Consider the following 18,112-nt stretch of genomic DNA (forward strand, 5'->3'; position numbering starts at 1 on the left):
AATTAGATATTAATTTTAACTGCAGTAGATGATCGTTAATTCGGAATATCTATCTCTAACGGAAGATTGTCTAGAATTTTCCAAGGTTATGTTTTCCGTCGCCCCAGCGAAATAACACCTAAATGAGCCGTTAAAAATCCTCCCGTACCAAAAATTTGGCTTCCAAGGTCATCCAAAAGAGATTATCGTATTTGCAGTATAGATGTAAGTCGATGGTGATTCAACACGATGGTAAAAACAGCATGCATGGTCTCATTCCGCGGGCTAATCCCGCATCCGCGGGACGAATTGAGCCGGGGGAAAGTTGCTTACGCGGCGCGCCGATCAAAATTGACCTAACTTGTATCTCAGTGGGTTTAAATCAAACAAAGTTGGACCTTGAGTAGCTATTAGCTTGAGTCTGCCTGCTGGCAAGCGTTTATTTTTTAACTGAACGAGAGTTAGTACGAATGTCCTCTGAGAATAACTCGCGTCGTCAGTCGTAACGTAATCATTAAAGTCAAATTCAAAACGCGAAAGATAAGGCAGTTCCTTTCGACTCTGGAATGACTTATAACCATTATACCGAAGTACAAAAACAGTCTGGTGTTGTGATCAGATATGGGGAAGCAAAATATTACGTGAAGATGAGTCACACGGCTTGTGAGTCGAAGTTCCCGGCGCTGAATTCGCGTAAGAATGCCGACAGAGAAGCTATACCCGGTAGATTCAATCTACTATTGCTAAAATTTCACGGAAAAATTCTTTTTTAGTGCGTAAACATTTTTGAGAGGGGAGATTTTTTCGAGCTCTTAATATATTTTTGTTCAATCATCACTGACGGCAGTTGTGCGGTTATTTCAAATGCTCACTTAAAAAAAGTGATCTAAGCACCGGAAAAGTCTTACAATTAGTCACGGAATATCCCGGATACCAGTGGCGCAACTAGGAATATGCTTTGGGGGTGATGGTAGTACCTGAGGGGCGCCCCCCCCCCCCCTCCCCCCCGAGGCATCGGGGATTCCCGGACAATTTAAAAAAAGAGCATGCCTGTAAATATGTTTTACATCATTTTGGCTCCTAAAATTTAACTTTGAGTAGATGCAGTTGTTGTTTATCAAAGCTAGACTTTTGTTTTAAATTTTTTTTTTCAATTCTCTGCGGCTCTGGAGGGGGATCTATCCCCTCATCGACCCACCATAATTACGCCACTGCCGGGTGCTCCATATTATCTATGGCATGGTATTTAGAGGGAAGAAACCAACAGCTGGGGTCATTTTCGACATGAGGTAAGGGAGGGAGTATAGAAACCCTGTGTTGGAATTAGCCAGGTTGTAACAATAGGCTTAACCAGGGCTTAATGTTCCATCTGCCGGACATGGTGTTGCACTGGAAGTTCCGTCCACACTACTTTCAAGCAGGGATACAGCCATCTCTGAAAACTTTCTGCCTCGGCCATGACATGAACCCTGGTCCATAGGGTGGGAAGCCTTCGTGATACATTAGTGAAATTTTGCTCCCTAGTTATGGGGTTAATTTGGATGACTTTCCTTAGGTATTTCATTTCTTTAATCTACAATCATGGGTTTGCCTATAGGTGGTGAAATGAATTTCCTGAAACTGCTTTTAATGAGTCAACTTTTTTAAAAAATTGGCTTCTCTGTGAACATTTAGTGTCATCATTCCGAAATCTCTCCAGTATGATAGCCTTGCAGATCAGTACCAGAAATGCTAGATGTTCAACCGCGGATAATGTTGTTCAGGAATGTAGAATTATACTTCTCTTAAAGTAACACATCATCTGTGGTGTTGCTTGTGTGAAAATAAGATTATTAGGCTTCAATTTCTTGCCTCCAAATGAGTAATTGCATCCTGGAAACAAACCGGCCCCTATAAGAAAGGATTTCATGCTGAATACCGAAAAACCTCACATATGAAACTTCCTCACTTATGAAACTTTTTTTGGTTTTCCGCTGAAAGTTTCATAAGTGAGGTTCTACTGTATATATATTACATTAATTGCGAGGCATCCTCAAAGAATGCATCAATTGAACAGTAGCAATGATCTAAAAGATATTTTTTTTATTTTGCTTTAAAAAGGCCAGGTCTGATTTCGTCTTTGATTGATTTAGGTAATTTATTATAAATTTTAATACTCATATTGATAGGCCCTCTACTAAAGAGAGAAAGATTTTGTTGCCTCACTGCGAGCTCATTTCTACTTCTTGTATGATAATCATGAATATCGTTATTCATGGTAAGGCCCAACTTTTGTTTAAATTCTCTAATTAACATCACAGCATAATAAATATACATATATACAAGGAAGGGGAAGGATCTGTAACCTTTTGAAAAGATTACGGCAGCTAGCTTGTTTTATAGCCTTGCATAATATTCATACCGACCATTTTTGTAGTTTAAAAAAATGGACTGCCTTAGGGGAGTGACCCCAGGCTAAAATACCATATTTTAATCTGCTATAAATATGTGCATAGTAAATTGATATGGCTGTTTCTATATTTGTGAGCTGAATCACCCGTCTAATTAAGTAGCAGCCTGAAGCCACCGAGGATGAAATACAATTAATATGGGTATCCCAGTTTAGATTTTCATTTATGGAGATGCCTAGAAATTTGGTAGTAGTAACCCGCTTAAGAGTTCAATCCGAAAATTTAATGTAAGGGCTGTAATCAATTTTTTTCTGAGTAGGATGGAAAAATATAAAGGAAGACTTGGATTTATTTATCGCCACTTTGTTAGTTGAACACCATGTTTCCATTTTGATGACAGCATTTTGAGTGGGAACAACAATATTGCCATCACGTTTTAAAACTATGTTAAATTATTGGTTAAGAGGGTCAAGCTGCATCATATATATTACTTTCAAAATAAAAGTCACTACATTTCTAAATATGTAGAAAGCAACACCTTGGAGACTCTTAGCTCCGTAGCACTAGTTATATTGGAAATTTATGACTGACGAGGGGAAGTGTTCGAAATCTGGTTCTTAGAATTCACTCAAACTTTGTGGTGTAATAGTCCATCATGCGCTGTCCTGTGGCCATCCTTCTTGTTGGGTTTGATTAAGCAAAAAATGCATTTACGTCATAAGTATTCCCTTCACTATGATCATATTCTATACCTCGGCAAACAGTTGTGTTTTATGCCCTGCTGCTGTCAGGTGGTTACTGTGTTCCACTGCCTTGCCTAAGTTCTAAAATCGAGCCTTACCTACGACTTTTTTCCATCATTTCTTACTACTTCTTCTTTTATAAGAGCCTGCAGTTCACAATTATTTTCATGAATGTCACTGAAAATTTTATTTTTATACTTAATATTTAAACTTAATATTAAAACTTATAGTTAATGTACATGTTACATCGGATGGATGTTTTACCATTTATTCTCACAGAACCCCACTTTGAATTATATTATGTCCATGTCACAAAACACCACATTTTTTTCAATACATGTATGTGGTTTCGTTTTATGTTACAAATTGGTACAATGGACCCATATTCTTACAGTCTAGTTTTCGTATCAAATGCTTCATTAGTTGAAATTTCAGCACTTCACGGAGTAGGAAAGGAAAAACATTGCTGGGAAGCTATATGTTGTACCCACATCATGGCAATGGAACACTGTGACCATTAGGCAATGTCAAGGTATATGATCATAGTGAAGGGAATACATTTGACCTGTAAGTGTTTAAATCCATTGTTTGTTAAGCTACTGGTTGTATAACCCCTAATAGGGGGTGATTTGACAGTGCCTGATGATTACAATGTTTGGTTGAATTCCAAGTCCTGGATTCCGGGCACTCTCCTTGTGAAATAGCACACTTCTAATTACAGCTCAATCTTAATAGGAACGAGTTAGTATGCACTACAGTTACGGTCTAATGAAATGCTGTGAGAGTTCACTGTAGGGTTAGCATAAAACTTTGTAATTCGTAGGAGTTACATACCTTTATGGATGTGAACACACGTGTTTTGTCATAATAGTCAAATATTTTAAATAGTCGTTCAATTATTGTGATATTTTTCTGTAAAAGGGATTTTTTTTGTGTTGCAGGGTTTGAATGCTGCTCTCTTCTTTGAGAACCCTGATCCCAGGACTTACGTGTCACTGGTGCCAACCTCCGCCATTACTGGTGAAGGCATGGGTAATCTCCTTGCACTCCTGGTGCAAAACTGCCAAAATATGTTAGCGAAAAGGCTGATGTTCTCCGAGGAGTTGCAGGTAAAATTTTGTCATCAAGATCAATACGCCCATGCCTTGCTTAGCGCAAGGGATGCGTTCCTTGGAGCCTTTGCACTGTGTATACGAATTTGCTTTATATGAGAGCATATTAACATTGGGAAGATGGGGATGCTTCCCCGGTAGCATAAGTGTTGGGTATCGGATTTCCTATAAACCATATATATTCCTATTAATAGCCGTAGAAGACCTTATTTACTTAAACATTTATTGTTAAAAACATATTTAAAGATTATGGGCACGTATTAAAAGATGTTTTTTCTTGTTAAAATAAATTTGTAAGTGTTTTTGAAATTCCCTCCTTCCGAGCGGGTGGCCTAACATCCAGGAATAATGCATGCTATCTCAGGGGTTCGTAATGCATTGCCGGCAGTTGACGAATTTTCAAATCAGTCTAAAAATAATTCTTGTGTCACCCAGGCCCTTTTGTTGCTCATCCAAATAACAGACAAATGCTACTTTGGATAACATTTCATTGGAAATACGTCACACGGACTTTTCCCAGCATTCCTACTTAGCCTCGCTTTTGTGCGGTTTTGCACTTTTTGCGCGCTTGAAATTTTTCACTTTTCGTTTAGTCGCAAAAAATAGATATTGTCGTCTAAAAATCTAAGAGCATGAATTGCGTACTCCAGGAGTAATAATCTTTCGATTTAGGCAATAAAAAAATAACAGGAAACCACCCTATTATTCTCTCACTGACGTCAAGCTTGAATTTTGTGTGTTAGCAGGATATATTTTTTTTGCATTGATTGAATGCCAACCAGATTTTTTCCTCTACAGGCAACTGTCTTGGAAGTAAAAGCCATCCCTGGTCTGGGCACAACAATTGATGCTATCCTGGTGAATGGTCGTCTCAGAGAAGGAGACACCATGATACTTGCTGGCACTGATGGCCCTGTTGTGACACAGATCCGATCCCTCCTCATGCCTCAGCCAATGAAGGAGTTGAGAGTCAAAGTAAGTTGATTTAATGCTTTCCGCTTAGTGTCTGAGCTGCAGTTGTAAGGGTATGGCCCGCCACCTCAAAGTCGCGGGTCGCACGCTTTGAATTGCGTGTGGGTTCTTGCCCTTGGTGTCGGGAAGCGAATAATCACACACAAGTATTTTAAGTTTTTACCCAAAGTTTATTTCCCTTTAAAATCCCAGTTAACCAATCAATTCAATGAATATACATAAAGTAATGATGAATTTGTGCGTCTAGAATAGCCAAAATTTAGGATATTACCGAAAGTCTCGGGAAGGAGAGGAGCTGCTGGTGATGACACGGGTGAATAGCGAGGTGCTTAGGTCGCACGGGCCATACGGCCCGCGCTTTGACTCCAACTGACGGCTACATTGCTGACTGACCGCTGATGAGTGACCCGTGACAGTATGAGTTACTGAGTGAGTTCCTGAGTTTGTTCCTGAGTGCCAATAGCATCTCCAGCGGGCCATTATAAAGGGAAGTGGAACCAAGATGTTTTCGTCCAAGAGGAAGGGAAAGGAAGGGAAGAGGAAGGTTAGGCGTTCTTGAAAGTGAAAATGTGCAAATCCCGAGGCATAGTTTGTCATAGCTGGCTATTCTGAGACGTCACACAACAACATATTTATGCATATTTTGGAAATGGAAATCTTCCATTTCCGGATCACTACACATTCATGATGGGGTCACTGCTAAAGCAGGCCATATGTTGCTGTTTCTTGTGGACCTACTGGATAGATTTAAGCGTTATAATGCTGAACACGTCTCTGTTAATGGCACATCCATTGAAAATAGGTTTAAAACTTCAGTAATATTTACTGTATTCTAACAGGCTCAAACAATGCCCATAAAGCCCAGTCTGTAAAGCCTAAGCATGAGTAAGATGAATTACTATGGAAAGTGTTAATAGTGCTGTGATCTTGGAATTGTGGATTGTATCATTTTGATTTCAGTATGTATATAATTGTAATGGCTGGAAACAAAGACATGGGTACATTTTAGCTTCAGTATGAAAAATGAAGTACTTGTTGTATATGTAAGTGATAGTTACATTGAAGTGAATGATCATGGGAGATTTGTCTCTTTTCTTCTGCACCACAGCTTAGAATCATCTCTTTAATTACTCCTCCTCCTACCATTTATTGGTCTTCAACGTCTGAGTTGATTTATCTTATATTTTATTTCTTGTGAGAAAGCTTTCTTCTCTGACAAAAAAATGTTGCTTATTGGATTTGATGGAAATTTGATTACAGTTGAGTTTGAAGATAGGTTAGCTATACTTGTAGGATTGGTGAGCTCATTGCCATAACACTTTTTTAAATTTGCGTTGCGTTGAGAAAGATATCAGTACTTCCTTTGAGATGCAGTTGACTCCACGCAAGAGTGGTCTGAATTGAGGCTGGTTTAACAGTGGCTGAAATATCTGGGGAAATGAATTCAAATAGAAATAGTAAGTACTAATGGTAGAAACTGTTTAGAAAAATGTAGAGGAGGAGGGAGACGATTATCAGAGCAAAAATTATACCTCATCGAGTTTGTATGTGATTGACTAAAATACACAAATGGACATTGACAAACTAATTATTTCAATACTTTTCATGCTCAATTCTGTGTAGTACTTGGTTAAATTTTTAATTTATAAACACATTTGAAGAGTATGTGTTGTGGTTGAGATAAGAAAAGTACCCATTTTTCAGTGTGTTTGAGTAAAGCATCAACATTGATAACCCATAACTCTAAAAAGAGTCATTTAATGGCAACCAAGTCTTTGTAATACCTCAATTGTACATCTTTGTTATACATAATTGAAGCTTCAATTATCTTTCTGATAAAAATAAAAAGCTATTATCATTTTGTTACATTCGGGCAAAACATTTGGGGCATCATAGTGTTACACTCTCGGTGTCTTTTGAATCCACATGCCCACAACTTTACTCATACATAATGGAGATGTAAGTGTTTTACGCAGGCTTTTCGTGATGCTGTGGATGTATAGATTACAAGGACACCAAGAATGATGAGACAACAAATGTAACTTTTTAGTGAGAGGATTTTGATCTAATAATAGGGTAGTTTCCTTCATCAAAGAAAACAAAAGGCATTGATTGCGAATCGTTACCCACCAATAGTGTATTCACAATATACAAATTATTTGGTTTTAGAAATACCGGTTTAGACGAATAGCAATGGTCAATTTTAACTGCATTTGAAAAAGGCCAGATTGGCGCCCATGCGATGCCACTCAGCGTGACGTCACAGAGACTTAGTTTCTATACGAGTAGATAGGAGTTTTACATCATTTGAGATTACCAATGCATGCATGAGGCACAGAGCTCAGGGAAACATGTCTTAATAATCACCTATTAAAACTGGCTAAGGTCGGAAAGTTTTCTTCGTTTGACAAGGTATTAATAATCCTTATTGCCAAGCGCTAACAGCTAGCATGGTACTCTGCTACCTGCTAGCATCCTGCGTCGCATCAACGCTTAAAGTCTCGCCCCAAGGTCACCTCACTTGCGGCAGCGGGAACCAGAACGACGTCACACGGGGCTTTCCCAGCATTCATACTAAGCCGTCGCGTTTTCGTGCACTTGAAAATGTTCACTTTTCATTTAATCGTGAAAAAAAGATATGGTCAATTAAAAATCTAAAAGCATGAAGTACGCACTCCAGGAGTAATAATATTTCGATTTAGGCAATAAAAAAATAATAGGAAACCACCCTATTCTCGAGTGAGAGATGATTACTTATTAATAAGTGAGTTATTTTTTTTAGTATTATTCCAATAATTATGAAAAATGCCGTTCAAAATCCAATTAATGATTTTTAAATATAACTATACTATCAGTTAGAAAAAAAAGCATCAGTACATAGTCGGTATGATATGCGTCCGTATTTAGTATTTTCATTCGCTATTTACAAAATAAACCGATAATCATATGGTGATGCTTTTCAGGTTCTCAGCATTATTCTTCATCCTTTCTAGTGCTCGAAGGAACTTACTGCTATCCAGTGGTGGATCCAGGATAGGGACAAAGGGGGCTAAGCCGGGGGTCAGAACAAAATTATCGTTCTATATAGTGTAAAGTCGAGGTCTTCCTTTCGAGTAAGGAAGGGAGACCTTGAACAAAATATATGGAACAAGTAAAGAAGGATGTGAAAGAGAATAAATACATACGTAGGTGTGAAAAGATGTGCTGATAGGAGAACTGAGTGGATAGCTGCGTCAAACCAATCCTAGGATTGCTGACAGGTGATGATGATGATGATAGCGTAAATTGGATACCCTAGCCCCTCTCTTGATCTGCCAGTGGATTGTAATTTTCGAGAAGTGTGTAAAATAGGCCCAAAGTTTAAAGCTAATTCGTATTTCAATTCTTTAAAGTAGGTAAATTTATCCGAAATATAATTAAATACGTTTGCACAAAGTGACAACCTGGAAAAGTTTTGATTTTATCCAGTATTTTACGACCCAGTGTGGGGGGGGTGGTGGGGAGGGGGGCTCTTGCTCCTTCGGCCACATTCCCCCCCCCCCCCCCCTTCCCCCCCCAATAGATCGAACTGTTGCTATCGCTATTTTTTGTCTCATCATCATCATCATCATTAGTCAACAATCCTAAGATTGGTTTGACGCAGCTCTCCATTTCTCTCTCCTATCCGCTAATCTCTTCATAGCTACATATTTATTCTCTTATTTTTTGTCTACTGTCCTCAAATTTTTCAAAGGTGAGAGAAAAGGAAGGCACTTGAGTAAATAGAATGTCAATTTTTGAAGGGTATTGAATGTACCACCCTTCTTGTGACCTGTGTGAATAATTCTTGGTGCAGATGATATTCCTTCACAACTTTGTTTGCTGAAAAGAACCATATTTTAATTTCCCTCATCTCGTTCCTAAGAGTGATTTATCATCATTAAGAAACCAATTTTCCTGCAGAGCGATAGTGGCGGCACTAATTTTTTTGGGATGCTATTTTCTCCCGCAGTAAATAAATTTTCTTTTTTTCTAATCAGCCAAACCTTGGGCAACATTGGAAGAGTGCTTAGGCATATGTTCATATGCTGTTGTGAATCTTATTTCTATTTTGCTGACGTGAATTCTCTTTTCTTTACTTCCAGAATGCTTACATAGAATATAAGGAAATTCAAGCTGCTCAGGGAGTCAAAATAGCTGCCAAGGACTTGGAGAAGAGTATTGCTGGTAAGATGATGTGGGGAAAGTGGGGAGGTGACTAGTATCTCCCCTCCCTCCCCTCTCTCATGGCAGGGCCTTGGGAGACTTGTCAGGGTTCCCACTCAACCATGAAAACCTTAAAACCGTGAATAAACCGTGAATTTCGTCTACCGTGAAAAAACATGGAAAAAGCCGTGAATTTCGTCATAAAACCTTTAAAAAAAATCTCTCAAACTTGATTGTAGAACTACGATAGACAGATCGATAGAAAAATCGATACGTCAATCATGTTTCAAGGTCAGTCACTCGCTGACACTGTCCACGCATTTATCTGGACACGTGTATTCGAAGCGCAATTATTGGTCCGTGTGCCATGACCAGAGCCGGCCTTAGGGCGGGGCGACCGGGGCAACTGCCCCGGGCCCCGCGTTCGTGAAAAAAAATTTAAATATACGATAGTTTGAAAACGCAATTTCAACTATTACTGTATTGTTAAGTACGTGCAAGACAAAAAATAATATTATGAAAAAGGAATAATAATGCAGTAATTTAAAGTAAAAAGCGCGCTTTTCATGTTTATTTTACGTTATAATTTTATGAATAAATATAATTATAAATTTAATTTGTAATATACTATTTTGAACTCAAAGGCGTGATGGTATCATAACGGCGTAATTATGAAGTCTGAATTTGGGAGGGGAACACATACTTAGCCAGAGAGTGGTGGGGATTCAAAATGCTCGAGTTTGTAGATGGGGTATAGAGTTTAATATTTTAAGTGAAGGGCTCCGCACTGAAGGTTCGCCCCCAGCCCCGCACCTGCTAGCGCCGTCACTGGCCATGGCGACACATTGATCTTGAACATGTGATTGGAAGATTGATAACCAAATTGTTCATTAGCCCTGGCACAAAATCAGACACTTCTCCACCTCCCTACCACCCTGCTCCCTCCATTTTCCACTCTACCTTTAGCCGGACCTGAATTTTGATACCGATAGGTGACGTCATTAGAGATAGCACTTTCATTGCTGCATTTGCATTCACGGCATCCGTTTCGTTTGATAATTTTTTTGTTAATGTGCGGCCGGTGATTGTTACGTCATCAATATTTCTGCCTACAATGACTTATCAACAGACCGTGAATTAGACGACAGTTAGACCATGAAAACCTGGAAAAAACGGTGAATTTTATAATTTAGTTAGAGTGGAAACCTTGCTTGTGCATAAATTTTAACATTATAATAGCACCGCCAAGATTTTCTATAACACCGAAATCACATAGTTTTAAAACGAATTTTGGCAATAAATAAATCACTTTCACGGATCTCTAATTTTAGGCCTCAACTTACTTGTTGCCAATCATCCTGATGAAGTGGAAATATTAAGAGATGAAGTCGCAAAGGAGCTGAGTCATGCGTTGAATGCCATTAAGCTTCAAGAAAGAGGAGTGTATGTTCAAGCTTCAACATTGGGTTCTTTGGAAGCACTCCTGGAGTTTTTACGGACATCAAAAATTCCTGTAAGTTCTTTTCTGTCCTTTTGGTTATTTAGTGTGATGAATCCAAGCACAGTAAAACCTCTATGAAGTGAGCCTCTTTACAACATAAACCTCCATACATCATACCACCCCTACGGTCCCGTCTGATTTACATGTAAATTTATAGGCAAACCTCTTTGTAGTGAACCTCTTTATATCATAAAACCTCCACTTATCATACCAAGGAGATACCCCCGAGATGGCCTAACTACCTCCGCAAATTGTACCAAGACAACAAGAGGCCATTAATGCAGCCACGATTATGTGCATGGAATGACATTTTCAGCAATAAATGTTTCACTCTTTTCTCTTATTTACCTTATTATGCAGTAATTTTCACGTTAATCATTAGTTGTGGCCATTTTGTTCAATATGAGAGCATACCTAACAGTAAATAAGAAAAAAGGTATCCAACTATCCCAATCATTTAAGTGACTGTTGAATTGAGAGAGATCACATCATTTTCTCTCGAATCATGGTAAAAATCATGCGATAGCGCTCGCTTTCTGTAATTATCAAATAATAAATACACGTTTACTGATGCATGCATGTGTGTTTGAACACATTAACATAATGGTTTTAAAGACAGTAGTGCCTTCCATTTCCAAAGGATATGAAGAAATGTTGCCCATCACTAAAACCTCTCTATAGTGAACCTCCATACATCAAATTGCCCAAATTTTGGTCCCCTCCATTATGATGTAAAGAGGTTTTACTGTATTCTGCTTCCATAATTATTCCAAACAGTTTTTACACTCATTTTACTTACCTTTTACATTCTTAATCCCTTCAGCTTTTTTCTATCCTGTTTGCTGTAGTTTTCATTCATAAATGATTTCTGTAATTATCAAATAATAAATATACGTTTACTGATGCATGCATGTGTGTTTGAACACATAAACATAATGGTTTTAAAGACAGTAGTGCCTTCCATTTCCAAAGGATATGAAGAAATGTTACCCATCACTAAAACCTCTCTATAGTGAACCTCCATACATCAAATTGCCCAAATTTTGGTCCCCTCCATTATGATGTAAAGAGGTTTTACTGTATTCTGCTTCCATAATTATTCCAAACAGTTTTTACACTCATTTTACTTACCTTTTACATTCTTAATCCCTTCAGCTTTTTTCTATCCTGTTCGCTGTAGTTTTCATTCATAAATGATTTGTGTTTTGTGTAATCTACAGGATCTAACAAATTTACTGTTTTAGTTTCACTTTTTCAAAGTCCTTAGTTGCCACTTGCCATCGATTATTGGCAGGTATATTGGATGAAATTGCAGTATGGCTGCAATATTTCTCAGAATGTAGTCCCCACATTGAAGGCCAATATCTTTGAGAGAAAATTATTATGTATTCAGTTAAATTCAATCAAGTCAGCTAACCTGAAAGTCACTAATTGTGCACAAATATTGGTTGCATTATGTTCATTCTTCCGGATTTTTAATTTTTTATCAAAATTCTGAGTTAAGCATAAGGCTGCTGTAAACCAATTTTTAAGTTGATTTCACGTGTTCATATCTTGCATGTGGAGATACATATACATTTGCTTTCGTATTAAAAGAGAAGTCCCTCCCAGTATGTGACTTTGAAAGTTTTGAATCCCTCGAATGCTACAAATTAATTCGACCAGTGATATCTTTTTGTTTGAGTGTGTGATTTTTCTTGTTACTACTTTCAAATGATTCATATGGATATCACATAAGTTGGCTGATTGGATTTTTGCCTTCTTTTGTTTTAAAATTACAGTTGCCAATTGATATTGCTTTGTATGTTTATTTGGTTGTTTATGTTATGTATGTACCTATACCTTGTTCGCGAACTGAAGGCGGCTGGGTGGAAAATAGAAAGTAGCCAATGGGAAGCGCTGCCCCTTCCACCTCTCCGTTCCCCTCCATCCCCTTCCCTTTTCCACTCCGCTCCCCTCCATCCGGCCGACCGGCGTTGCCAGCCTTGGGAGTAACGGTACTTACGGGGGCAGCATAACGAGCGCGAAAACCGCCGATTTAAAGCATAAAATTTAGGAGGCGGCGGAACGAACGTGAAAACAGCCGATTTAAAGCATTATGAACCAACAAAATATATTTCCCATCCTCCTTTTTGATCCGGGCTTTGGACCGGCACTGGCGAAGTTAAAAATATTTTTTGTATTTTGATGGATTTTATAGTTTTTATGGTTTTTTTTAAATGTTTTCTCTCCCCCCTTACAAGTACATGGAAACAAAATTTATTTACAAAAAAATCCCATCTAATCCAATATGGTTTTTAAAATATGTTTTTTCTCCCCCCTTACAAGTACATGGAAACAACATTTATTTACAAAAAAATCATAGTCAAAATTCATCAAAATACATCGTCTTCTTCCGACTCATCAGATAATGAGTCACTGCTGTCGTCCTGGAGGTTGATGACGATACTTTCCATCACAGAATCTATGGCAATGTCCCTGTGGTAGTCCTCCTCTTGAATTTTCTCCGCGTGCTGCACACACTTCTCCCACTGCATTGCAGTCACACGGTCAAGCTCCTCATTCATCAACACCTCGATATCCGCCATCTTAAATGTGGTGTTTCTCTTGGCGACTGCACCCTTCACCTGCGACCAAATCAGCTCGATGGGGTTATAATGGCAGTGGTATGGGGGGAGACGCACTACCGAATGCCCCCTTCCTTGGGCGATGCTGTCCAGCTCGAACGTCTTCGTCCTTGGTTTTATAGCATTCACCAAGCACAACAATTCCGCTCGAGTTTGGTGGGGATTATGGGGTATCCCTCTTGCTTCGAGCCACCCGAGAATGTCAACTTTTTTGGAGCCCGTCGTCGGCACCTTATCCACAACGACAGAGTGATAACTGGCGTTGTCCATCACAATCACTGCCCCTTTAATATCCATTTCGTCCAACTTGTTAAGGAACTGAAGAAACCAGTCCTTAAATACCCGAGCATTCATATCGGTGTGATAGTCGTCAGCGGTAGATTTGGTCTTCGGCCGGAAAACAAGCTTGCAGCCTTCCAGGAAACCGGTCTCCGCTGAGCCCACATGGCACACAATCACTCTCCCACCCCTTCCGATGGGCACCTTCAAGCCTCCGTTGTCGCTGTCATCCTGCCAAACCTTAGTCGGAGCGATGTTTTGGTTGGCCCAGGTTTCGTCCAAATAGAAGACAATTCTTTTGGGCTCAGTCGGTTCCCGCGGATGACGGAGATCATGCATTCGTCGCAGGAAAATGATGCGAGCCGTTACGATGTCAGACCTCTCCAGCAAGAATTTCCTCCCATCATTCCCTTTTTTATAATTAAATCCGAGGGATTTAATTATGTGGTAGAGGGAGGTCCTTTCCCACTGAAAATCCATCTCTCTCTTGAGATCCACAAGTAGCTTCTGCAGAGTGGGATACTCTTTCCTCTCGTAGTATCCGAGTATTTTTCTCCGGATGGCGTCTTTATCAAAGTCGTCTATCTTCTGTGTGACATCCTTGCCTTTCATTCTCCTAGAGGGAGAAGCCAATAGCACGACTCCCGAGTTGTCGATGCTATCGCGTCCTTCCCGGAGAACACGCTGCAGGGTGCGCTTGCTCACTCCACAGGCGTCGGCAGTCCTCTTCTGCACTTGGGTGACGCTAACTAATGTCTCCTTGTTTTCTGCCTCCCTTTTAAAATAATCATGCACTTTATGCACGATTTCCCGTCCTTGGCGGTGGAGAAGTTCCCTCCTTTCTGCCATTTTTCCGGATACCGGACGAAAGGGTTTCGGGCGACAGGCTCACGGGCGAAAGGCTCTCGGGCGACAGGCTCTCGGGCGAAAGCTCGGCGATCTCCAAAGATTCCGCTTGGCAACACTGCCTGCTGGAGAGCGAAGTGGACGGAACGGAGTTCGGAGAGAGACTGCGGGCTCTTGCACACTTTCTCCTGTCGCTCTTCTGTGATTGGCTAGAAGAGTGGGTGGGTTGCGAGCACGCTCAAGGTCAGCCGCCTTCAGTTCGCGAACAAGGTATAGGTGCAACTATGTCTTTTGCATCTTATAAAGTCAGTAACAAAGAAAAATGTTATATGTTCACTTTCTTGTGCTCTCTTCCACTAGAAATTAATTGATAAGTAAGAATTCAATTAAGAATTGTTACACTTTTAAATTGTTTTTGTTTGACAACATTGGTATCAGACCATGTCTTTAGAAGTGAACCTACTCCAGTAGTGAAGCATATCACTTATCAGTCAAAAGGCAGGGTCATATTCATGGTTAATGGTAATGTGAAAAAATCATTAATTGAAACCAAAGTGCTCTTTCTGTTCTTTGCTTCAATTTTAGCCATTAATGATAAAATAAATGTACACATTTTAAGCTCTTAACCTGCATAAAAATGTCAGTCAAATAGTAAAAACAAGTATACAAGAATTGCCATGAGAAAAAATTCCCCTGGACTGGGAATCGAACCACGGACCTTTTGCTTTCCGGGCCACTGCACAGGCTACTACGCTATCCAGGTACTTTAATTCCCATGGCAATTATACCGAGGCTCATGGTACTAGGTGTTAGGCCCTCGCAGTCCATCGAGGATGGCAACGCGAGGGAGAAAGGACTTCCAGGAAGCCACAACCGGTTGAGAGCCTCAAACCTGCACTAAAGCAGGGCAAAGCGGTATTTGTAATATTTCTAACCCTGCCGCATGAATGGCGGTGAAATATACAAGAATTGCCATGAGAAAAAAATTATTTTTAATTTATTTATATTAATTTTTTCTCATGGCAATTCTTGTATATTTCTCCGCCATTCATGCGGCTGGGTTAGAAATATTACAAAGTAAATACAAGTCTTATTCGAGAGATCCATCTCCCTCATTCGGTGTTACTATCAGGTGCTTTAGAGGGAAGCTTTAATAACTTAAGCATTCACAGTATTTACTTGGCCACTTCTCTCTTGAATTCGTATATTTACAGTAGGTGAAAAAAAAAAACCTCTGAATTTTGGTAGAATTGTCAAAAATTAGGGGGACTATATTTGAGAGGGACTATATTCAGAGAAATTTGTTTCTGATATCTATTGAGTGCATCTATTACTGGCATAGATAAAAATTCAATGTGGAAAAAGTGCAATGGCTAAAGTTTTGCCTGTCTTATTTTCAGTATTCTGGAATTCGAATTGGACCTGTTGTGAAGAAAGATGTGGTGAGGGCATCAGCCATGTTAGAACATGAAAGCCAGTAAGTAATCACATTTTTTGTTCTTTTTACCGATTAGTGACGTAGTGTGACAGCCCTACCTACTTTACCTGGAGCCTGTTATTGTTTTCTTCTGACTTTAATTGCCATTTGTATTTCCTGCCCATGGATTTACTTTAAGTTCATCATCATGAAAGTGAAATTGCTCAAGCTTTCACTAGTATGCCACGATTTCCACTTTCAAAAACTCTTATGATTCCTCTTTTCATCTATTTATTCACTCAATCAGACATTTTCATGAGAACTATTATGTTTAAAGGAAAATATGGTATTGTGTGGCAATAAAGCATTCATATTGAATAATCACTCTCATATACCTATGGCATGTATTGTAAAAGATTGATAATTGAAGATATGTACATACCAAAACCTATGGTGCTATTATATTTTTTAACTTATTTTTTTATTGTAAGAATAATTTATTACAATTACCGTGATTATCTGAATATAGTCCTCCTCTTTTCCCAAAAAATGCCCATGGTAAAAGTAAAGGGGGGACTTTAATCAAATGCATTTTTTAATTTTTTCCGAAACGGAAGCATCAAAATTAGGGGGGGGGGACTATATTCAGAGAGGGACTATTTTCGGAGATATAAGGCATATACTTATCTAATATGCTAGATGAAAATCCTTTCAAAGTGGACAATTCTCATGAGAAAATGAGCGCCAAGCGCCATATTCAGAAGCTAAGTCTTTTTTCAGGTGAAATTTTTACATTATCCATGTTATTAAATTTTTATTCTGTGTTATCAAAAACGAGGTATGTATTTCATCCTTTATTGTCTACTTGGGATGAAGCCGTTTCAAATGTTTGGGTTGTGTGTTTGGGCTATCTTCTGTGAAAAGAAATAGTATAATTGTTTTCTATTTCCAGGAGTAATATATGACTAATGTTTGTCGACAGGTATGCTACTATACTTGCTTTTGATGTCAAAGTTGAGCGAGATGCCCAGGAGTTGGCGGACACTTTGGGTGTAAAAATATTCCAGGCAGACATCATTTATCACCTCTTCGACAAATTCACAGCGTATAGAGATGAGTTGAGGCAGCGCAAAAGGGACCAGTTCAAGCACATTGCAGTCTTCCCATGCAAGCTCAAAGTGTTACCACAGGTGAGAGGTGAAATGGAAGTTTGCTTGTGTGTGCATGCATGAATAATCGCAAATCCAAATGAAGTGTCTGACACCTGGAGGCCAAGAATTGAAACTTTGGAAAGGTGATTGGGTGAGTAGAGTATAGCAATTGAAGTACATAATGAATAAAATTTGAGATGGTGTAGAGTAAATGCTTCTGATAAATGCTGAAGTGTTCCACAACGTAGTTCTTGGGCCATATGTGGTTTATTGTTGCACCTTTTTCCATAAAGCTCTGTTATTAAGGTGCAATAGCCCAGAAACATGTTTTCTCTTTCCTTAACCAGATGCACAAACTTTATGAGGTTATAATCAATAGTAGCGGGCGTAACTTGGTGGAAATCCATAATCGCAGGAATAGAAGGATCAACAACTTTGCTATTTCCACATAGTAATTTATTGACACCGACCATGGTTTCGTTACAGAGGAACATTATCAAGGTGAAAAATGCAGGTAAATTGACAGTATATACAGCAGAAGGTTGGGTAGGGAAGCCGTTGGTTAGGGAGAGGTAACGGTTGGGGTTGGAGCTGGGTTTGGCGTCACTGTGGGTGGGGTGGGTGGATGAGTAAGGGGGAAAGTGGCGGAGGGGGGAGCGACAAGGGTAAAGGTGGTCGTTAACGAAACCATGATCGGTGTCAATAAATTACTTTGTGGAAATGGCAAAGTTGTTAATCATTCTATTCCTGCATTTATGAGGTTAACCTGAATGCAGAAAATCCTGTCGGTAACTTACCACTCAGACTTATTTAATTGACGTTGAAGTCAAAGGCATCCGTCCATCAGTAATGTATTTATCAAGTTCAGAGACTTCAGTTATTGAGAGCATGATTAAATTTTAATAACTGA

At 39.2% G+C, this 18,112-nt stretch overlaps 1 protein-coding gene across 1 annotated transcript in view; it reads left to right on the forward strand.

Annotated features, from left to right (window-relative positions):
- The window catches only part of LOC124161973 (eukaryotic translation initiation factor 5B), a 160,149-nt gene that overhangs the window by 30,583 nt on the left and 111,454 nt on the right, over positions 1 to 18,112 (forward strand). Inside the window, exons 14-19 of the mRNA XM_046538258.1 lie at positions 4,054 to 4,221; positions 5,023 to 5,199; positions 9,321 to 9,402; positions 10,713 to 10,894; positions 16,035 to 16,111; positions 17,034 to 17,241. Of these exons, the coding sequence (XP_046394214.1) occupies positions 4,054 to 4,221; positions 5,023 to 5,199; positions 9,321 to 9,402; positions 10,713 to 10,894; positions 16,035 to 16,111; positions 17,034 to 17,241 (894 nt within the window). The remainder of the gene's footprint in view (positions 1 to 4,053; positions 4,222 to 5,022; positions 5,200 to 9,320; positions 9,403 to 10,712; positions 10,895 to 16,034; positions 16,112 to 17,033; positions 17,242 to 18,112) is intronic.

The sequence above is a fragment of the Ischnura elegans genome, chromosome 7 (genome assembly GCF_921293095.1).
Source record: "Ischnura elegans chromosome 7, ioIscEleg1.1, whole genome shotgun sequence".
Classification (NCBI taxonomy): Eukaryota; Metazoa; Arthropoda; class Insecta; order Odonata; family Coenagrionidae; genus Ischnura; species Ischnura elegans.